At 39.7% G+C, this 23443-nt stretch overlaps 2 protein-coding genes across 3 annotated transcripts; one reads left to right on the forward strand and one right to left on the reverse strand.

Annotated features, from left to right (window-relative positions):
• The first annotated feature begins 539 nt into the window (after window positions 1-539).
• foxe1 (forkhead box E1) lies at window positions 540-2482 on the forward strand. Its single transcript, XM_078262012.1, has one exon. The coding sequence runs from the start codon at window positions 884-886 to the stop codon at window positions 1976-1978; it is 1095 nt and encodes a 364-aa protein (XP_078118138.1). The 5' UTR covers window positions 540-883; the 3' UTR covers window positions 1979-2482.
• Window positions 2483-4384: 1902 nt separating this feature from the next.
• On the reverse strand, window positions 4385-22777 carry spag5 (sperm associated antigen 5). 2 transcript variants are annotated; one of them, XM_078261990.1, is made up of 25 exons: window positions 22670-22777; window positions 22126-22201; window positions 21912-22037; window positions 19430-21822; window positions 19131-19323; window positions 14768-14884; window positions 14501-14593; window positions 14266-14400; window positions 12863-12982; window positions 12677-12769; window positions 11895-12029; window positions 11699-11792; window positions 11437-11584; window positions 11217-11267; window positions 9700-9874; window positions 9170-9303; window positions 8765-8933; window positions 8321-8468; window positions 6210-6453; window positions 5522-5654; window positions 5301-5381; window positions 5063-5212; window positions 4878-4952; window positions 4669-4749; window positions 4385-4568 (listed from the first exon to the last, which is right to left on the reverse strand). In XM_078261990.1, the coding sequence occupies exons 2-25, from the start codon at window positions 22162-22164 to the stop codon at window positions 4497-4499; spliced, it is 5199 nt and encodes a 1732-aa protein (XP_078118116.1). In that variant the 5' UTR covers window positions 22165-22201; window positions 22670-22777; the 3' UTR covers window positions 4385-4496. The 2 variants fall into 2 exon arrangements, with proteins under 2 accessions (XP_078118116.1, XP_078118124.1); XM_078261998.1 differs by having other exon boundaries at window positions 22736-22763.
• Window positions 22778-23443: the final 666 nt, after the last annotated feature.

Genomic DNA, 23443 nt, shown 5'->3' on the forward strand with positions numbered 1-23443 from the left:
AACAACACGTAGGTTAAGTTACCACTAAATAGGTCTTTTAGTGTTAAACGTCAAAACAACATGGACCATTTTGGACTTTTTAAAGTAAACTGTGGTCGGCTTTAAAGGGAAATTTGAATATCAAGAGGAAACAATGTTTGTTTTGACAGTTCTGGTCTACTAAACTAAAAAAGGCCTAGAATAGAATAAATCTGGAACCTGCAAGTAAATACATAAACTGTAATTAAAGGTACACATTGACAACTCTCTGTTTATTTTTTTAACAACAGTTTAAACTTTTTTTTAAATCTAATTAGAAATTTAGATTCTGATTAGGACACAATATTTTTCACATTTCAGGACATCTGACATTTATTACAGCTACATTTAACATTAGTCAAAACTCTTGAAATAGAAATTTCCGCCACAAAGTATGCCAACTTTGTTGAATGTGAACAATAGACCCTTAGAGCTGTGGTATGTCAAGAGCATGTGATGCTTAGGAGGGTGTGGCCCTTCAGGTGCTCTGTGGAGGTAATACACTCTTCAGGTGAGTCACTCTCAAACACACCTCAAACAACATGCATGGCATTCTCACACCTTAACTCTTCAACTTAACCTGACAACAAACTGTTGGAAATAAGCACCGCATTTATTGAAACAGGATCTTATGGAAAAAGCTAATTACTTCCACTGCATTTGAAGAGCTGCTGGATATGGACTTCAAGACAGTGAGTTGTTTGGAACAAATGTGATCTTTCTAGCAGGATTGTGTGCTGCGCTGATCTTGTTTTGAGTTCCACTGTCCAAGATTTCATCAGACACAGGGAACTTCATATAAACTTTGGATTTGTAGTACATTTAGAATTTTTCTTTAAGGGACATTTCTGAACTGTTCACGACAATGCCTGTGGTCAAAGTGGAGAAAGACTCTCCAGCAGACAACACCTTGTCTGCCTCCAACCCTCCACTGCAGACAGAGGAGCAGCCCAGAGGTCGGAGAAGGAAGAGACCTCTCCAGCGAGGGAAACCTCCTTACAGCTACATTGCACTCATTTCCATGGCTATATCCAACTCCCCTGACCGCAAGATGACTTTGGGGGGCATCTACAAATTCATCACAGAACGCTTCCCCTTCTACAGAGACAATTCAAAGAAATGGCAGAACTCAATCCGCCATAACTTGACTCTCAATGACTGCTTTATCAAGATCCCCCGAGAGCCTGGGCGGCCAGGGAAGGGCAACTACTGGGCCTTAGACCCAAACGCAGAGGACATGTTTGAGAGTGGCAGCTTCCTGAGGCGCAGGAAGAGGTTTAAGCGCTGTGACTTGAGCACTTACACCTCATATGTCCATGAGACACCAGTTTTCTCTCCAGTCCAGATTGCCAGATCAGCCGCATATACCAACTCAGTCTACAACAACATGACAGTCAGTCCAGCCTATGGGCAGCAGCTGCACTCTGCCTATTACCCCTCTTCATCTCCTCCCGGGTTTGGACCTGGACAGACCCGTATGTTCAGCATCAATAACCTCATAGGACACCAGACTCCAGCAAGCATGCTGGGAGGTCAAGGGCCAGAGGTGATGCAGCAGCCCGGCCGGAGCTTCAGTCCTGAGGGGCTCCCAAACGGATCCAGTCCCTGCAGCCTGGGAGCCCCGGCTTTCCAGAGTCAACCATGCGGAGGGGCCATATCATCACGCTCCTCTACGCATCCCGGGTTCACCTACTCCGGGCCAAACGGCAACCCACACCACCATACACACCAGGGCTCGTATGGACAGGGCCACACCCAGGGGTATGCAGCAACAGGACGCCTCCATTCCTCAGCCCACGGGTCTGTGGAGTCCATGGACCATTACGGAAGGGTCTCTCCAATGCAGTTGGGGTCTTTCTCCCAGTATAACAGTGCTGCAAGTCCTATCGCCAACACTGGCGGTTACCTGAGACATCCAACGTACCCAGGGAATATGGACAGGTTTGTGTCTGCTATCTGAGCTACTAAGTATCTAGATCCGAGCATCTAACTACCTTGTTACCACAACATCACGGACTTGAGACGGCAGACATTTCAAACGTGTTTTTTTTTCTTCTTTTTTTATGACATTTTTTAAGGACAAAACTGAACAGACTGATTAAAACACCTCTTCTGACACAACTGTGATTTACCACATTAACCCATTTTTCCATATTGATGATTATTTACTTTGAGATACTGTAAATTAGGCCTAGCATGTGAGTGCAGAGTTAATCTAATGGCGTGTGGTTGCCAGCTTCGTTTTTTGTCATGTATTGAATGTGCAAGGTTAATATGTACATTACTGGTGAGTTTAAATGACAGACTTTGAAATATTAGTATAAATTATTGTGCTTCATGGTCATAAGCTTTGCAATGCGTGGCTTGTATGAAGAATGTCAGCTTTAGTACATTTGCATGTATTTTGTTGCCAAATGAAAATGCATATTAGGTTGCCTTTTTGGAAATAAACAATTATATAGCACTTTGGTTCTTATAATTATTATTATAAATTATTGACGTATTATAATTTAAGAATTGTCCCAAAATATCACACAAGAATTATTTTATAATGTCCAAAGGGGTAAACTTGGTTTGCACATTTTGAATGTATATCAGTTACATTTGTAATAGTTTGAATTCAACATTAATATATTACAAAAGAACAAGGACAAACATTTGCCTACAGGAACAAAAGAAAAATGCCCTCATACATGTTTTTCTTTTGTGCTCGGGTCATTTTCTTTACTGTTTCAGCTCAGCTGGTTTGAAGTGTTGTCTGGAGCCACAGTATTATCAGTCACCATGACCGGCCTCAATTATCATGTGCAGACATCAACACAGCACTTAGACAGACAGACACAGCTAATCTACCACACAGATCCCCTAATCAAGAAAATGAATTGACTTGAAACTTGATATTTCTGCCTATTACTTACTATAAAGTTAAGTAGTGCAAATCTTTTATCTCAACACAAGAAACCTCCCTTACAAAAGTCTGCATATCTGACAAGATTAGACTCGTAACGTGACGCCTCATTATAGTGAAGACGCTTGATTTTCCTATCAGAAAAGAAGCTTTGTTGACAGATATAACTTTTGTTCCCGTAGTATCTGTACTTGAAAGGGTCCTAGTTTTTCTTGAGTGCCGCTAAATCTTAAAATCTATGTGGATTAAATGAGAATAGCAGTAATCAGCAAGTGTCAAATTGTAATTTCAAAAGGCCAATGATTTAATTATTTTAAGACCTGCACTCAAGATAAAAGTGACAGGGGTGATATGCAACATAATTTGTTTGATACACCAGCTTGGGTTATGGTCTAATGGTAGCCTGTAATAAAAAATAAAAAAATTAGGTTGATTTTGACAAAGTGCCCTTATTTAATATTATAAAAACAGACGAACAATATCTAGAAAAAGGTGGTGACTTTTAAACAAACTCAAGTTTGTGTCATTCCTAATTGACATTACCAATAAACAGCAACCGAAAATTGTGTACCGTAACATTAAGCTATAACTTAACAAAAAGGAAAACTGCCATTTTTGTGCAGCTTATCCATCCATATTTGAGGTTTAGTTCAATTGTACATGAAAACAATATGATTGCACCTGTGCCAACTGTAACTGATGATTGCTGAAAGTTTTGGGGGAAGGAAGTTTAATATACATTTTGTTTCTGAAGAAAGATGCTGTTTCAACACAGCAGGACACATCTTCTGAATGAAGTTGTGTATTGACCAAAACCAAATTTGATAACCTGAAAGGGTTCAGATATCATTACAACTACATCTACGACATTTTTCTTTGAACAAACCATCATCTGATGGCTTGAACTAAATACTGGGCCAAGATATTAAACCCATCAACTGCTTTGGTATACAAATGCTTAAAATTAAAACCAAGTGTAAAACTAGACATCTGAGAAAATAATCTGAAAACATTTGTAAAATTTGTTGTCCAGCTTGGGGCAGCACACTACCGTTTTTAGTAAATTGTACGTAAACCAAACAATGTATGTGTGCATAGGGCGGTCACAATTTTAGTTGACAATTGTCATACAAATAATTGGGATTAATGATTTGTCTATTTATGTTCATTTTATGCCACACAGCAGTGCTGTTTAGTTTGGCTTTGCAACTAGACCTTAATCCATGTTGTTCATTTCAATGGCTACTCATCAAAATGATGCTGTTGTTGGCAAAGGAGTCTCAATTAATCTTCAAATAAATTAAACAATATTTCACCTTTCACTCTGCTGCACATAGACGTATTTTCAATAGTTTGCGGACACAAAGGCAAAAATTTTGAAACCATTTATAAATTGTATCACGGCATTTGCTCTTTAAATAAAATAAAACGTCAAATACAAGCAGCAAAAACGATCCATAAGATTAAAAATCTTTTATTGCAATCATACCAAAAATATTAACACTTGCAAGGACATGTTAAAACAAAACGGACATAAATACACTGAACACAGGTGACAATGGCAAACACGTCAGCCGATGTATTCGATAAGCTGTTGGAGTTGTTCACAATTCTTCACGACCACCGGCAAAGACAGCAGAGCCTGCATGGAGAAAATGAAGACAATCATTACCTCAAATATCCATACATACAGTATTTACACTCTTAACAGAAGGCAGAAAAAAAAACAATATGAACCTCACCTCTCTGACTTTATTGATCACTTTGTTTAACATCTGAAGCTCATTCTCACTTTTCTGCTGGTTGGTCTGGTGGATCATTTGCTGTGAGAGACATTACAACATCGTGAACCACCGGATTACATCCTCAATTATACCACACTTCTTTTATTACATATGAAGAATAAACAGATGCTTTTATGTCTACTACAGTATAGCAAGCCGATACTTACATGTCTTTTTGCTCTATCAAGGAGTTTAACTCTGGCCTGCTCCCCCTCCTGAAGACTCAACTTCAGTCTCTCCACCTACAGATAAAACAATCAAAGAGACCTGAAGTGTTTCCTCAATTATAACCTAAAAACTATAACTACACAGTATCTGGCAAATCTCACACCATAAAGTGAAAGGATCATACCTCTCTCAATAACTGAATCTTCTCTTCCATGAAATGTGCCGGGTTAGCTGACTGGCTACCAGCTTTCATCAACTCCTCCCGCAGGAATTGAGACTCCACTTTTGACTGCTGGAGAGAACGGTGAAGCTCAACCACCTCCTTCCGCAATTCCTGTGAAAAATTAACAAATAAAAATAAACTATTACATTAAGCCAACTGTATGAGTGTTTTTAAAATGTATATAGATTTTGTGCCTTACGTTACTGTCAGTCTTGTGTTTAATTAGAGTTTCCTGGGTCTCTTGTATTTCTGCCATCAACTTTGTCACCATTTTCTCATTCTGTGTAAGGAGAATCTTTTTTTAAAGAAGGTTCTCAGTGCTTCTTCAGGTCAACAAGATAATTCCCATCAGTGGGCGCTGTTTTGTAACCCATTTTGAATTTTGTCAATGAAGTCAACACTATGTACAGTAGTTCTGACCTGAGCTTTCTGCTGCAGTGCCTGATTTCCCCTCTCAAACAGGCTGTTCAGACGGCTGAGTTGATGCTTAAGCTCAAACACCTCCGCCTCGTGTCTGTTGTTTGCAGCCTGCTGCTCCACCTGCAGGCCAGAGCTGGAAAATGCATTAGATAATGTTGGAAAACAAAGACCACATACACACACACCACCTTAAATTACTTCTTTTTTTCTTTTCTTTTTTCAAGCTTTTCTGAAAAGGTTTTTCTAAAATTGACACTTTTTTTCCCTTCAAACCCATTCCTCTAAGAATTCTTTATATTAACTAACAATTATTGTCACCTCTTCAGTGTTACAGATTGATCATCTCAATACCAAACCTCTGACAAAGGCACTACATGCTAAAACATGGTGAAGTGAGCTGACATTACAGACTTGAGAAACTAACTGAAAATGGTTCATTAGTAGCAGCAGTACAGTCTCTCTACATGACACTAATGTATCGAGTGCTGGCTTGATTTGTTCCCAATTCAATTACTTAATCAAATCTATTGGAGATTTTTCTTCTCTTTTTATACCATTTTCTAAATTTTATTAACTGAGCATTTATTCATTGAATAAAAAAATAAATAAAAGTTAAATTTGCTTTGCGTTTGGTGTGAACACAGCATTATTTCATCTCCACACCACATACACATTTTACTGCACTTACATGGTGTTGTGCAGCTCCTCCAGCTGAGCATCTTTACGCTGTCGCAGCAGCTTCAGGGTGCTGAGAAGTTCTGCGACGGTGCTGCCCAGGCCAGCGAACAGCTCTGCCATGCTGCTTTCATCGTCCTCCTCGGGCTCAGACTCCACCGCACTGAAATTCTTTTTAGGGGTGACGGCAATGCGTGTGAAGGCGCTCGTCTCGCTGAACAAAGTCTCACACAGTGGCTCTGCCGTGTCTGAGGGAACTGAAGAGACAGTGCCTTAAATCATTAGACGACACTGAATCCTTCTCTGAACTGAGTTTGAGTCGCGTAATTAGATGTACATGCGCTATTTTTTATTTCATTATGGTCCATGTAACTAAGATGCTATCTCTGCAAATCAATAACTGCTTCGAAATTACTCAGAGGCGTGTTAATTCAAAATACAAAAAGGGCAGTTCCAGCCATACATTATCCACGGCCGAGCTTATTATCTGTGGGGGAAATGGGATAATTGCAACAGCAGATAATGTAGACAGAACAAGTATAATAGAGTATTGAATTGTTCTTTTATTTTTGAACAATCCCATTTCCTCCGTCTCCGCTGTTGTCCAGATAATAAATGAGTTTGGAGTGTTCTCTGGCTATAAAGTCAACTATGGAAAATCATTAGCTTTACCGCTAGGGAACTTGACTTGTTCTGACCAATCAGGTCACATTCCTTTTCTGTTGTCTCCTCATTGGTTTAGATACTTGGGAATTAATGTCTGCTGTAATTTTGATGATATGGTAAAAATGAATTTAGACCCAGTGGTGAATGAAATTAGAAAAAATCTTCAAAGATGGAGTCCTTTGTTAATATCATTACTTGGCAGAGTTGCCATTATTAAGATGAATGTCTTACCCAGGCTGTTATAGCCATTGCAGATGCTACCCAATTATGTTCCAGTTAAGTTTTTTAAATCACTACATAGTTTGATAAGTAAATTTGTATTGAAGGGCAAGCACCCAAGATTTAAATTGGAGAAACTGCAGTTACCAAGGGACAAAGGGGGGTTAGCATTACCAAATCTAATGTATTATCACTGGGCCTCACAAGATATATTACTGAATGGTTAAATAATTATGCTAATTCCACATTTCTGGATTTGGAAAATATCAGATGTGAACCGGTTTTATCAGACATGCCCTTTATAAATAATGCAATCTCTACAGGGAATGAAAGATTTTATTGTTAGAAATACCCTTAAAACATGGAATCAAGTACGTAGACACTTTGGGATTAAAAATCAATTCTCTGCTCTGGCGCCTATTGTTTGCAATCCTGACTTTGAATCGTCTTGTTTAGATGTGGGTTTTAAAACATTGAACGATGCTGGCATCTCTCAAATACAAGACCTGATTTCAGATGGGATTTTAAAACCTCTCAACTCAGAACTGAATTTGAGCTCCCTCAAACACAATTTTTCCGTTATTTACAGCTTAGGAGTTATATCCATTCTATACCAACATATGAGTGGTTTGAATACGAATCTGCTTGAAAATATACTATTAAAGGCTTCTTCTTTAAAGAAGTATTGAGTTTTATATATATATATATATATATAGTGACTGTCTGTTGTCACTTGTGGTTTCTTGTACTGTCTCAAATAAAAAAAAATAATTGAAAATTGAAGTTCTTGAGTATTGAAGAAAAATCCATTTACAGCAGGACAACAAATTGTCACCTCCTACATTTTAAAGGAGAAACATTCTTAGTTATATTTGGGAAACTGCCTCTTAACCTTCCTTCATAGGATGATTTTTTTTTTTATACTCAGCAGCAAGTGTCCAACCTGAGTTTTGGAGGTGGATCATGGAGTGAGGCTGGTTGAAGCACCTTGACCCATTCAGACTGACCACCAGCATGGCTTTAACCAGCATCACTGCGTCGGTCTGAAAGTCGCTAATTGTGTTCAGAGTTAAGAAAGTAATAGGCTGCTTTTATGAGCAAATTAAATCTGTAACAGTCTTGTCTCTTACAAGAACCAAGGCAGCCATTCAAGGTCTTGAAGTACACTTATTAGCCCAATAGCCATTACAATTTGGAAGAATTATCACTTCTAGGGACATGCGGGGTGAGCTACAGTACCTGATCCAGGAGGCGTCTCTCTTGAAGCGTCTTCCTCCTTCTCAGCAGTTAATGCAACCATGATGCAATCGACAAAGGAGCCGGATGGGTGACGACGCTCCACGGTGTGGACTGCATGAGACTCTTCATCCTTCTGTGGTTCTGGTTTCTGAAAAAAACATAAGCCTGCATGAAAATGTGTTTTTCTCCACAGTGCTACAGTCCACTTAATTACAGTTCATTTCAGTATTACTTGCCTTTAAAAAAAAAAATTTAAAAATGCTGTACACCATGAAAAAACACCACACATAAAGCAATCTTGTTCTACTAGAAATACAGTTATAGCCTTGCATGCTGTATCTACATATAGAATATAAGCCTGGGCACATATGTAAGTGGGACAAAGGTGGTGAAATCCAGCTGCTCTTCTGCTTTAGGTTGTGTCAAGCAGTTCTCTTGAGTTACCTGGTCATTGAGCGCTGCATGTAGTTCATTGGTCAGTCCTCGCAGTGTGTGATGCAGCAACGTAATTTCAGTGACCGCCTGTGCCAGTTTCTCTCCAAGCTCCAGCTGGGTTGCACTGGCTCTGGACTTTGTGGTTTCCAGTTCCTTGTGCAAACTCCTGTTCTCAAGCCTTCATCACACATAAACAGACAAGTTAAAATTTAGTATACAGAAAAACAACTTCAATAAAAAAATAAGATTTGCACCAGATTTGTTGAAGTTTAAACATAGCTGCATGCACACAGAAAGACTAAAGACTTGTTTATGTTTACCCTCTTAGATTTTTTTTTTTTTTTTTATCTTGATCAAATATACTATAAAGCCTAAAAGTAGGGAAAGCAAAAAAAAGATAAGATCATAACTTACTGAAATTGACCAAGTTCTCCTTTTAGGTCCTCACACTGGATGTTCCTCTCACGGAGCGCCTGCAGGTTGGCCATCACCATACGCTCACTTTCAACTACCTGCTCCCTCGCCAACTCATTCTCCATCTGTAAGAACTGACACACAGACAATTCTAAAACAGAAGTCACATACTATGATGACAGCACCTTACTGTATGAAGTCTTGATTTTTAGGGTAGAAAATAAGCAAAAGTGAATTCAAAATCTTTCTGAAATGCTTGTAACACCAGCTCGAACTCAATAGTGTGGGCAAAGGAACTCAGCTCCATGTTGGCTTATAGCACAAGTGTATAGTGTCTATAAAGACCGAGTACCAGACTACTAGCAGACTGGGTAAATAAACTTAAATTGCGTAATGCTTCAGTCTTCTCAGACAATAAAAAGGCAGTAATAAGAGGGTCTAACATCACAGAAACATTTCAAGTCAATATTTAAAAAGGTTCTCCAAGTGTAATATATAAATCTCTCTCAAGGTAAGCTTGTAAAACTTACCTCGTTCATCTCCCGCACACCACCAAGTTGTGTGCAAACGTCCTGGAGCTGTTGGATCTGCAGGTTCTGGGACTGTGAGAGGACCTGCAGCTGACTGAGCTGCTCCTCAGTTTGAGCCAGAGCGTGACTTAACTCGGAGACGCGCTGCTCCGACAGACCCAGCGACGTCTCCAACCTGAACCCAAGCACAGACAACGCACAGGCAGTGGGCATTAGCTGTACTATTTTAGGTGACAGGGCTCAACATTAACTTTTTGAGGCATTTGTCCTTTGGACAAGTACATTCACGTTTCACTCGTCCATGCACAAAAGTCACTTGTCTGGGTAAAGATTTATCATTTTATAATTTTTGTTTTGCTAATGTCAGAATTTGAACAAACCGTTGAAAGCTGGTTTGACAGAGGCTGATTTACCTAGGGACCCTTTAAATGGTGTAGCTACTTTACAGTTGAATATTAGCTGATATTTAACTACGTACATTTAACCGATACAAATGCTGCTAATGCTTGCTAGGTACACAGCTGCCGATGCTAGCTAGCTAACGTCACTTGTCAGCCAAGTTGGGTTGCCCCCGGCAGACCCCGCAGAACATTACTCCTTCATAGACGCACCCAGTCGAATTCATCTCTCCAGCTGTTGACAAATTTTATTTCCCTTTCTAATTCATATGGTGCTATGGTTGGTGTAAGGTTAGTTGTTCTTGGGGCTCTACCTGGCACTTGGCCGGGCTGCAGAGCCTGAAGAAACATCACTCTCCACCCCAGTCTCCACTGTTTTTCTGAGGCAGGTAAAAATGTATGTTTAAACTGCAGGCGATTATTACTCGGACCGACTCCTGATTGGCCAATCAAAGCATTCTGAGTTTGACACTGGTTCGACAAATTGTGGGGAAACATTATTTGTTTCAAATCGGTAAAATAAAAATATGGTAAAATAGACGTAATGAGTGGCACATAACGTGAAGTAACATGGCATTTTATTTTGTTTGAGTTTTAACTTGTCCAGTGGGGCAAGTCTATTTCTCTTCCACTTGCCCTACAAAAAAAAAAAACTCCACTTAATGTCAAGCCCTGGTTGACATGTGTAGATACGTGGTAGGAAGTTTGTTTTGCTCTCAGAACAAGATTTTCCCCATTCATTTTCTCCCCGTCATAATTTCAGTAGTTTAAAATACTATACTTGTCTCTGTATATACTGCATATGGACAACTGTCTGGGCAGCTTGTCAGCAGCACAATGTTTCCTACTAATCAAACAGAGTATATGAAAACAGAAAGTGGGGATACCCCCAAACACATCATTTTACTAAATTGGTTTATGGATGCATATAGAAATAAATGTAAAGTTAACAAAAAGGTATAAAGAAGTCTGAAAGTTTTAGCCGTTTTAACAAAAGATACTTTCTTTAAATTATTTGTCTTCATTTCGATTTTACTCAATATTTCATATCAAAGCAAACCATTTCAACCTGAAAGTTATTGGGTCAAACTAACGAGTAGATAATCAGTCACCACTTACTCATTTGCTCTGTCCTTTGCAAGCTGGATGTCCTTCCATGACTGCTTCAACCTGAAACAACAATTTGTTCAACACCATGCTATATTTCAGTAAGTACTTTTTGCTTCTTCAAGATCCCCTTCAATAAAAATGTCTCAGTAGCATTTCAGTATGCGTTTCCTTTTATGTTCCTGAGCACATGTATGCCATCAACAAATCAGTGTTGCTGTGGGGATCATACTTTGTAGTCTCAGCACCAAGGGCCTGTTCCAAGAAGGCGTAGGAAGCCAAAGTGGAGGAAACCGTGGCAGACAGCTCCGTCACCTTCCTCTCCAGCGGACCCCTCTCTTCCTCTCTCTCAGTTAGCTTCTGACGCAGCACACCCATCTCTGAAATTTAAGGAAAAGGTTAGCAATTTCATAAGTTGATAAAGAAAAATATTTTGACCGTTCATTCAACTATTTGAAAAGAAAAGGAATGAAATGACCAAAACAACTTTTCACCTGAGGTCAGAATTGTCCCCTGCAGATTTAAATCACCAATCTGCTCTCTGGCAGTTTGGAGATTCACATAAGCACGGTTTAACTCTTCTTCGATCTGTTGGATACAAATTCATTTAAAAATAAAAAATCCTCAATCTTATAAGACAAGTAGAAAAGTAATTCACAAAGTGTCCCAAATACAGTATAAACATCCGACCTGCTCTCTCTCGTCAACAGCTTGGTCTCTTGCAGACATATGTTCATCCCTCTCTCTCAAAGCAGCAGCTGCCTTCTTATTCAGCTTCAGAAGCATGGGAGCAGTTTTCTGCATCAGGCCTCTGACTTTGCAGAGCTGTGGAAACATGACCATGCAGAAGCATCCGTATTATGAGCATTAATGCATTTAAAACAAAGTGGTAAATGCTGTCACAAATCAAAACACCACTTAACGGTGCAACATTTTATCAACTATTGTTTTATTAAACTGTGAACAAATGCCAGAGATCAAACTACAATTCAAACAATATGTCCATCTTTTCTTTTGAAGCTGCTGGCAGATTGTGACTTTGGAAATATGCATGTTGTATGATGAAGGGGTGTGCCATACCATTCTCAATAATACCGGTATAATTGTTTTTAAATATCATGATATGAACATAATTACCTGTTAATGTGGCTACTGTTTAGATTTGCACTTTGTTGTACTATTTATATAGAACCTGAATATCACTCCGAGTTACTGTTTACAAACTAAATAAAAGATTTTCTTTAATTTCTACTGAGTAGAAAAGTGTTAAGGTTTATGCTGACAAAACTATAACACTTACTTATAAAATATTGTTTAGTATTTTGTCATATCGAGAATATAATTATCGCAAATATACCCAAAAATACCGTAATATTATTTTAGGGCCATATCGCCCAGCCCTTGTGTGATGGTATTGTTACATGCCTACAGTGCTTATTTGAGTCTCTTTTAAAATGATATATTGTACATACTTCTTTCATCAAACTGGATTGTTCTTCCATGGTTGTGGACAAAACATCAGAAGCAGAATTTAGCAGTTCAGTGCAGGCCTGGTTTAATGCAACCTGCATTAGTAGAGAAACGAGAAGAAATTAAACATTCTGATTGATGTTATGCTGAATAGGTTAAAGTAACTTGCTTTTGCCAGTTTTCTGTACCTGTTGTGGGTAAGTCTGGTCTAGGGCAGCTGACAGTTCTTGCTGAGACCCCACAATCCTCTCCAGCTCTGAGATTTCTGTGGCACAGTGTGTCCTTAGCTGTTCCATCGCACTGAAGGCCTGAAAACAGACAACCAGACACACTAAATGCTCCTGGAATAAAGAACGCTAAAAAAAAAAAATATATCACGGGCAATTAACATGTCAAATTAACTTTGGAAGGCTGTTTGAAAAGGGTTCTCCATAATCATTTCTGTACTTGTATTTAGGCCCACCAGCGACAGAAAACTACCACTCCTGACACAAAGTGTTAAGCTTTAAGAGGCCTGCAATTTTTTTAAATTTATATTTATTTTAAATGCCTCAGTTTAGTCCTAACTCAATATCAGCAAATTCTTTAATTATTCTATCTTATAACAAAAGCATGACAGTCTCAAGTATAGCCCGTTTTTAAATTACTGTTTTTAAATCAATACAAAAAACTAGGGCTGTCAAACGATTAATTTTTTAAATCGTGATTAATCGCTGAATTTCTATAGTTAATTGCGATTAATCACATGATTAAAATTCTATTATTTTGCATTTCAGAACAGTTTTTAAGTACATATTAACAATGGAAAGCCATTCTTACCAGTGTATCTTGATTGGGAATCAAATGAATGCAAAGAAAGTGACTTTATGAACTTGACTTTAAGATATGTATTTATTTATTTACTGTAGACAAAAGAGAAATGTGTGACTCCGTCATTGCACAATTCACAACATGCCAACCGTAGTACGACTTCTACGATGCTGACAGGTCTGCAGTTAGTTGCCACCCATTTTGCAAGAGCTGTAGTAATTTTTGGGATTGGTTTCATCCACAGGTCGGCAAGTAGCACTCTCCAAAATAGTGCTTTACCTGAGTCCGCTAGCATCAACCTCAGTCACGTTAACTGTACTACTATGCTTAGTTTGTAGGTGGTAGCTCAAGCTTGACGTGCTTCGGTGATATTTAATATATTTTAATTAATAAACACATTGCTTTACACAATGTGCATTTGGCTTTTGACTTGTCTACTGAGCCATCCGGGAGTTTTGAGAAAAAAAAAAAAAAAAAAAAAGTCTTTCTCCATCATGCCTGCAGCAGCAGGATGTGTTACGAGGAAGTATGACAGCTTGATGATAAGTAAAGGTTTGGCACAGGGTCAAAATAGTAGCCTAGCTAGATTCTAGTGATTTTAGAACAGCTAAGGGGCGTTGTTAGGCATGACGCGAAGCCGAGTGAAGTGTAAAAAAAATAAAAACACAAAATAATCAACCTGCAGTAGTCGCTTTTCTTGTTTAGAATAGTCATGGAGACAAAACATACATTGAACTACTTAAGTCAGATTAACAATTAAGAGATTTGTCACCGTGCTTACCGCCTCCTTGACTCTGAAGGCCTCCTCCATCTGTATCATCATGTCATCTCTTTGGAGAAGAGAATCTTTGACCTTCTGCATCATTGTTGTCTGAATTTTCTTCGTTTTCTTTAATAGAGTCTTCATCTGATCGTACTAAACACAAGCAAAATACACAAACTAATTCATACCCACTGGATAATTACACATAAGCTAAATAGAAGACAATTATAGCATGCAAGACATGTTTACATACATGTAAAACAAGGCTTTGATGGTCCTCTCTGACGCTGTCTCCCATTTGCTTCATGTTAGAGAGTGCAGCATCTGTGTCACAACTCAAAGAGGTCTGTTGGGACAAATGCACACACTTCACTGTTATGAGGGAGCAAATTCAGGTGTGTCACTCCACTACTCAGTGTTAATCATTAAAAAAAAAAAAACATGTGCCAGAGCCTTTTATCTATAAAGTTTAGACAATTTGGCAACATAAAAACATGTTGCGTCATTGTTTGTGTCTCACCATGGTGACCCTCGTGTCCTGCATACACTGGGTAAGATTCTGTAGAGAACTATCGTCCATCTCCAAATCACCAACCCTGTTTAGAGCCTCCAAATATAGGTCTCTGTACATTGTGGTCTATATAAAAAAAAAAACAATAAAAACAAATACATTAAAACAGAGATCGTGAGCGCCACCTTGACTCTCCCCAAAAAGCCCAGGACTTTTACGACCAACGTGTCGCTCCAACTGGCTAGTGACCGCGGAATGGGACATTGATCTCAACAGGTGCACTACAATGCCTATTTGTTCTGAAGTTAAATGTTACAACAATCAGTGCTTTCCTGCTTCACCTAATTATAATGTGGTGGTTACAATTTAATGCTTACCATTTGTAATATTATTAGATTTTTCTTTTCTGATCCAGGGGTTGTTAGGGATGGGCCCTCCACTTATGTTTCTTTTTCTCTCATTTTTGTCTCGCCTCCCCGTCGATGTGCTAAATCATGCAGACTCTGGAGCCCTGCCAGCGCAGGACTGTTAGTTTGGATCTATGCCATACGGAAGCTACATAGTTTGTGGGATCTTGCAGCTAGTTCTAAGAACAAGCCTTGGATTGGGATCTCTCTCTCTCTAAGTATTGACCCATGGCGTCTTCTTTTCCCTGACAAACAACAATTATCCTTCTACTCTCATGTCCACAAAACATTCTCTAGGATTGATTATTTTTTTGTTGATAGCTATTTTCTGTCTGCTGTAAATAGTGTAGAATACTCCTCTATTGTAATATCGGATCATGCGCCGTTGTTGCTTGACCTCTCCTTTATGCTTCTACAGAAAACCCGCCCCCCATAGAGACTGAACTGTGCTTTGTTAAATGATGATACATTCTGTGAAACAATCTCAAAAGCCATTGATGATTTCCTTATATCGAACAACTCTGACCTCATATCCCCATCTCTACTTTGGGAGACTCTTAAGGTAGTTGTCTGAGGAGAGATTATATCGTACTCTGTGAGGCAGATCAAATTGAAAAAGCAAGAACAAGAAAAGCTTATGGAAAGAATAAGAGACGTGGACAGCAAACTTTCAGAGTCTCAATCTCCTGAATTGGACAAAATTAGACAAAATCTCCAGATGAATTAAAACCTACTCTCAACCCAAGAGACAGAAAAGTTACTGTTACGATCACACGGATTGGTTTATGAGTATGGTGAGAAGGCAGGACGCCATTTATCACATCAAATCAAGGCCCACTCAGCATCCCAGCAAATTAAACAAGACCCACTCTGGTGAACTTATAATGATCCCATCAGTCATTAATGACACCTTTAAAACCTTTTATTCCAAGTTGTACACCTCACAATCTCCCCCTGATAAACATATGATGCAATTTCTTGATAACCTGGAATTCCCATCTATATCTGCTACTCAGATCAGCGAGATGGACTGTCCCCTACAATATAGTGAGATAGCAGACTCAATTAAATGAATGCAAAGCGGCAGGGCCCCTGGTCCGGACGGTTATCCAATAGAGTTCTACAAAAGATTTATTGATAAATTGGCCCCTCTCCTTTTAAAAATGTTTAACGACTCTCTGTACCGGGGGTCCCTGCCCCAGACTCTTACCGAGGCCACAATTACTTTAATGCTAAAAATCTGACAAAGACGACTCAGATTGCGGCTCTTACCGCCCGATCTCTTTTAAATGCAGACTATAAAATTCTAGCTAAGGCATTAGCTATCCGGCTTGAACAGGCGCTGCCTAATATTATCTCACCCGACCAAACAGGGTTTATGAAAAACAGACAGACACTCCTTCTCTAACATCCGTAGGCTTCTTAATATTATTTTCTCTTCACCGTCTGATGAGACACCAGAGGCGGTGGTCTCTTTGGATGCTGAGAAAGCTGTCGATAGGGTGGAGTGGGGGTACCTCTTCAAGGTTTTAAGAGATTCTGTGTCGGCCCCAAATTTATTTCTTGGATTACTCTCTTGTATTCCTCACCAAGGGCCTCCATGAGGTCCCAATATTTCACCCTTGGCAGAGGAACCCGCCAGGGGTGCCCTTTAAATCCATTGTTGTTCGCAACGGCTATTGAGCCTTTATCTATTGCACTTAAATCTGCCAACTTTAATCATGGAATTCTTAGATTTGATACACAACATCACCTTTCGTTATATGCGGACGATTTATTATTGTTTGTTTCCGACCCAGTATCAACCATACCACGATTAACTGAAATATTAAAAACATGTTTGGAACATTTTCAGGTTACAAACTGAACTTCTCAAAAAGTGAATGTTTCCCTATAAATAATGTAGCCCTTCAGATACGTGATAGGTTTCTCCCCTTTAAGATGTCTAGAAACAACTTTAAGTATTTAGGTGTCATCATCGGTCGAAAGTTATCTGACCTTTACCAGGAAAACTTCCCGTCCTTAATTGATAAGCTTAAAGCGGACCTAGAGAGATGGAATGACTTGCATATATCCATTGCAGGTAGAGTAAATTGTATTAAGATGAAAGTGCTTCCACGCTTTCTGTACCTCTTCCAAAGTCTGCCACTCTTTTTACCTGATTCTTTTTTCCGTGCAATAAACAATCTTATTTCCTCTTTCATATGGAAAGACAGGACCCCCAGGATCAGAAGATAATATTTACAAATCAATAGGTGGATTGGGTCGTCCTAATCTAAAAATGTACTATTGGGCAGCTAATATACACAAAATGACTATGGATCAAGGAGCCAAAAATGAGTTGGTGCGAGTTTGAGGCTAAATCTTGTCCTGCTACTTCACTTTTGGCTCTGCTCTCATCTAGTATCCCCATCCAACCAGCCAAATTTTCTCATAACCCAGTAGTTCTTTCAACTGTAAGAATCTGGTCTCAATTTAGACTTACTTTTGGACTCAGAGAGCAGAATAACCACAGCCCTATCCACAACAACCATCTCTTTCCCCCCACTGGCACTGACATGGCCTTCTCCTTGTGGCAGAAGTCGGGCTTGTTAAACTGAGCGATCTCTATATTGACAATGTGTTCCGCAGCTTCAGTGACCTCTGTAAAAAAAAAAAAAAAAATTTGAATCTACCAAAATCGCATCTATTTCGATACTTCCAGGTGCGTAACTTTGCTAAGCTTAAAAAACCCATTCTACCCCGATGCCCCTCCTAATTCAGTAATCAACTCAATCTTGGACATTTCCACAAATCAGAAAGGCCTCAAAATCAAAGGGATTGGGAATGTGAACTTGGCAGAGTTATAGGTGATGATTTCTGGAGAGATGCATTAGCCCAAGTAAACGATAGCACTTCTTGCCCCAGACTCAATCTGATAGAATTTAAGGTTGTACATCGCATATATCTCACCAACTCCAAACTTTCCAAAATATATCCCAATATCACTGATAAATGTAATAGGTGCCACATGTCACCAGCTAACATGACACATATGTTTTGGGCTTGTCCTCGTCTTCAGGGTTATTGGACAGCTATTTTTTAACCACCTGTCTAGGGCCCTAAACATTGTGTTGACTCCATGTGCAGACACTCGTATTTTTGGAGTATTACCAGACCATCGACTGCTCGGGAGGAAAATAAGGGATGTTATTGCCCTTGCATCCTTATTAGCACGTAGAAGAATATTGTTGGAATGGAAGTCAGCATTTGCCCCCAGAGCTTCTTTATGGCTTACAGACTTCATGATGTTCTTGTCCCTGGAGAAAATTTAAAAATTCAGCTTAAGGGGATCTACGGGGAAATTTGATTCGGGGCCCATGCTTAAGTATATTTCTAAGTTAAGGTCACTACAGGAAGAAGGACATGCGCACCATTGAGTCTTCCTAAGTATAAGGTAAATAATTTCAATTGATCTACAGTGCCACAGATTCACAATCCTTTGTGGGTGTACCATTGCTGTTGTGCTTTGACAAGAGAGGGATTTATCCTTTTATTCTATATTTCATATATATTATATATATTTTCATTTAATTAAAAAAAAATTTTTTTAAATCTCTTATTTACATTTCATCTCTTTTCTTCTGTATGTACCTGCATAAATATGTACATATGTGCGTATGTGTGACATGCATATTCATCTAATCTCGTAATGGTACAAATAATTTCTGCTGTTATACTTGCAAACTATGTGGGACAGGGGGGGGACGGGGGTTGAGAAAGATAGATAGATAGATACTTAGGTTTGTACTGACATTTCCTGTGAAAATCAATAAAAACATTTAAAAAAAAAAAGATTGTGGATGAACTAAAAGAAACTTAAGACGTTGCAATAGCAAAAGAACTAAACCTACAAAAAGTACAAACTCTAGATGCTTCACATCTCTCACTGTCAGCCCCTTAAAGATGTCTGAATATGTGCTTACCTGACTGAGTTCAGTGTGGTCTGTCTGCACTAGTTTCTCCCTGAGGTCTGAGGGTGCAGGGCCTGCAGAAGAACATCCAATTGCCCTGGCTGCAGCCAACTGCTGCACAAGAGCCTCAACCATGATCATGCTAGACCTTAACCCTTGCTCCAGCTCTTTTCTGGGGAGACCCTCAAGACCGCCCGGAGGTAGACTGACAGAAACAGTGAAAGGCAGACACAGAAAAAACAGAAATTTGAATTAACCATGTCATATTCAGAAATCATTGGCAACCTAACTAATCCAGAGGCAACACTTACTTCCACAGGAGAGGGTCAGTCAGAGTGCAGGAATCAACCACAGAGAAATCCCTCTTTCGCTCAAATTGGCCAGATGTATTGACGCTGTGGTCTAACCATTTAACAGGAGTGGTGCCCACACATACACTGTGGGATTCTGCAGGAGTAGCTTCTGCCGGTGGGACCGTGACAGCAGCAGGACGCAGAACTGTATTGGAGATAGCAGCAGGACCCATCTTTCCTGATGCCAAGAAAAGGAACTCGGCCATCTGCCGAAGCTGCTGCTGAAGGGAACCATCTGGAATCATAGGCATATCCAGAACCTCCACTTCAGTCTGAGGCACTTCACAGGGCTTTGCACCCAAATCTTCAACGGGCTCAGTGACTGGGTCTGGCTGAGACACTGCACAAGGCTTTGCACACACATCAACTGGCTCAATGACTGGGTCTGGCTGGGACACTGCACAAGGCTTTGCACACACAACAGCCTCAGTGACTGGGTCTGGCTGGGGCTTGCAATCTAGTGCTGTAGAGTTAAACAGAGGACGTGGCATGGGGCTCACCAGGTGCTCTCCCCATAACCCAGGTTGATCGAAATTTAAAAAAGGACCAGCCAAAAAGCTCGTTCCACCCTTGAGAGCAGAATCGTCAGCCAAATATTGGTCAAAAGCAGGACCCTTAAAAGCCTTTAATACAGCGAGAGAGGCTCTTCTAACAATTGGACTGAGGATCCCAAACGGCAAACCTGATGCTACGGAGGGACATTCTGACAGCACTTTCAAAACATTAGGGAGGTTTTCTGGCCGAGGTTTTTCTGCAGAGTTACAAAGAATCGGTCCAATCCCAGATGAACCGAGAGTAGAGTCTTTGTCCTCACTGGATTTATGGGGTTCACTGCTGATTTGCACTTGAGAGACGTGTTCCTCATGCACTTCCACAAGTGTAGGAATCTCTGCCGAAGCTGCAAGTTGGCTGCTGTCAGAAGACTCAATTCTATAAAGCATTGTAGGCAATGTACTGTCCACATGATGCATCATGTCCTTTTTTGAGGTTTCTTGCATTTGACACTTAACAGATTTATCATCCAATGCCTTTAAAGATGGGTTAGTCAGTGAAGACGTACCGATAGCTGGTGGGTCAATATCTACCACAACCTCTTCATTTTCCACATGACTGTTAGGTTTCTCATAGTCATCTTGAATGTGATCCTGTGTAAGGGAAGTAGGTACACCATTGTCATCCAGGGGCTGGCAGATCACAGCCTGGTCGTCAGGCAGAGGGAACATCTTCTGAGACAATCGAGTGCCATTTGGCATTTCAACGTCCCTTACGGCACTGATGAAAGAGATGAACGTATTCTCCGCTTGTCTGCCAGTCTGGCAATCTCGCACCACCAAGCTTATCGGCTTATCCTCATCCACAATATCAAGGCCGAATGGTAATGGTTCCCCCAATGGGTAATTTTCAATATTGCAGTGTGGGTGATCTAAATGATCATTACTGTTTTGCACATATTGGTCACTAGCAAACATGCTTGGCTCTATACCATAATTGTATGACTCACTGCAGGTTGCAGTTTGGTCAGCTGGTAGAGAAACAGCCTCATCTGCAAGTTTGGTGCCACCAGAAATCACACTTCCACTGCAGTTAAATGATTTGAAGGTTGCATCACTTAGTCCATCAGCAGGCTTTTCAGGAGTATTTGTGGTGTCAGAGAAGGTGGTGATCACACAAACACCATTTTCACTGCTAAAGTAGGGATGATCTGTGTGTTCCACTTGACATAATTGGCCACAATCAGAGAGATTTGTTAAATTGACACTGTTGTTTTGTAAAGGTTCGCCCAGCTCTGCCTTGGGCAGAGCAATGGTCTCCTCTTGTAGTCTGGTGACATCAGAAACTTCCACCTCACCGCCATCACAGACAAAGGATTTCCAAGTGACATCTTTCTCTTCAAAGCAGTCATTCTGAAAAGCTCTGAAATCTTGTGTGGCGTGTTTATTATCCAAGTCTTCAGGGGTTAGTTTAGAGTTTGAAATTTCACAGACACACGCTGCATCAACGTCAATCAAAGAAGCATCTTTCATCTCAGGATTGTAATAGGGGTGATCAATGTGGTCACTGCATGACTGAACTATTATAGTGTCAGAGAGGACTGTATCTTCCGTTTCTTGCATGTTTTTCATAGCCTGGTCCTTGGGCAAAATAATACTCTCTTCTGCACACACTGATGAGCCTGTAACCTCAACCTCCCCACCAGGACAGACGAAGGATTTAAGTGTTACATCTCCAAGTTCACAAGCTGTCTCAGTAGTAGTAGTAGTAGTATCAATAGTGGAAGCATTGATTTGAATCACTTTGGTGGATGGAGGAGACTGCAAGAGGGGTTCTGGGTCACAGAGAGGAACATCACCCTGTTGATTAGAATGAATGGAAAGGTAAGAAAAAGTCACAAAGACCTAGAAAACAATAGGAGTAGTGTAGTATTATAGTATAAACCCACCATTGTCAGTTTCACAACATCAGCATTGAGTAGTGATTTTGAATTGAACCTTGATGGAGTTGACAGATGCAGCATTTCATTCTGCAGACTTCTCAGAGGGGTACGCTCTCCAAATTTGCTTGAAGGCTAACACCAAAAGTCAAACAAAGCATTATTAGCGTGTTAAATCATAATTTAACATCACCTCGTGCATAACAGAGGACAAAAGTCTTACCAAGCCTACCCCACTGGAATGTGACTTCCTGGAGGACATTACTCCGGCGTACTGGGACTGAACACTTATTTTACAGCTGCAAATTAAGACAAAGATTTAAAACGTGCTTAAATGTTGATTAAACTTATTGGTGGACATTAATGTTACGTCAGTCTCTACAAAAAAAAAAAATCACGTTCACCCGCTAGCTAAGAAGCTAACGTTAACGATATTAACGTTTCGAAAAGTGTCGAGTACAGGCAGTTGGCCTTAACACATAGATACACGCCAATACAGTGACTTACCACGCCTAACTTGGGTGTATGATGAAAAAATAAAATATCACTCAATATGTTGCTAAAAATTGTTAGAAAGGGCGTAGGGCTAGCAAACACCTAACGTTAGTTTAGGAACGCGTTACCGAAGTCGTTAACTAACGTATTAGTTAACGTTACGTCAACTCTAGCTTGTTAGTTTGCACACACTTTCCGGCGGCAGCTAACGAACATTTTAAATGAACCAAACTATGGACTATGGCCTGTGAAATAAAGTAAAAGCACATTACCTTCCAACTTGTACCAGCCAACTTTAACAAACGTTGCAAAAAGCTACAAGGATAGGATAAACAAACCCTGTGTCAAGCAGCCATCAACCGCGTTTCATTCAAAACACAAATGTCAGCTCTGCTATTGGACCATTTATCTTCTTCGGTTGTTGTGTCACGCACTGAGCGGACGTACCGCGTACTCCCACACACTGCTGCCGCCAATAGGAAGTTAATGTCACTACTTGCCTTTTAGAAGGCAAGTAGTGACTAACTTCCTTCACTCTTTTGCGTCACCTGGGTCCAGTTTTTCAAAAGTAATCCAGTGGGATTTCGGATCACAGATTGGATCAAATCTTGGAAATGAAATGAACATTTTTCAAAAGTAAAAGAGGGATTCCGAACTAAGATCAGATCATGTAATCCGATTTTACATTTGATGTGGATCAAACCTGCCCTTTTGGTTTTTCAAAACTTTGAACACGGGATCTATTTGATCCAAAAAAAACAGGATTATCCTGATCCCATCAGAAGGGTGGATTCATTTGTGATTTTTCAAACCAAATAAAATAAGAGGTTTTTTTTTAAGCGAATGATCACAAAATCAATGTCGACTGATGATATACTGTATACATTTCTTCATATTTGAAGCATATGAAGCATGTCACATCTAATGATTTTTGACTATTGGTAGTATTGTTTTTGTTTTGTTATTTAACATAACAAAATAAGGAATGTAAAATGTTTTTTTTTTTTACAGTGTTTCTGTTTCTTAAAATGTAAACAAACAATGGC

Source organism: Sander vitreus, chromosome 2 (genome assembly GCF_031162955.1).
Source record: "Sander vitreus isolate 19-12246 chromosome 2, sanVit1, whole genome shotgun sequence".
Taxonomy (NCBI): Eukaryota; Metazoa; Chordata; class Actinopteri; order Perciformes; family Percidae; genus Sander; species Sander vitreus.

What these genes read in the sequence shown, in the direction of transcription:
- spag5 (XM_078261990.1), bottom strand. Translation starts at nt 22,164, where the DNA reads ATGTCCTCCAGGAAGTCACATTCCAGTGGGGTAGGCTTG. An exon ending in ACCAGACTTACCCACAACAG is followed by an intron (nt 12,770 to 12,862) that starts GTACAGAAAACT and finishes CTACTAATGCAG; the next exon opens with GTTGCATTAAACCAGGCCTG. An exon ending in CTGTTGACGAGAGAGAGCAG is followed by an intron (nt 11,793 to 11,894) that starts GTCGGATGTTTA and finishes TGTATCCAACAG; the next exon opens with ATCGAAGAAGAGTTAAACCG.
- foxe1 (XM_078262012.1), top strand. Translation starts at nt 884, where the DNA reads ATGCCTGTGGTCAAAGTGGAGAAAGACTCTCCAGCAGACAACACCTTG.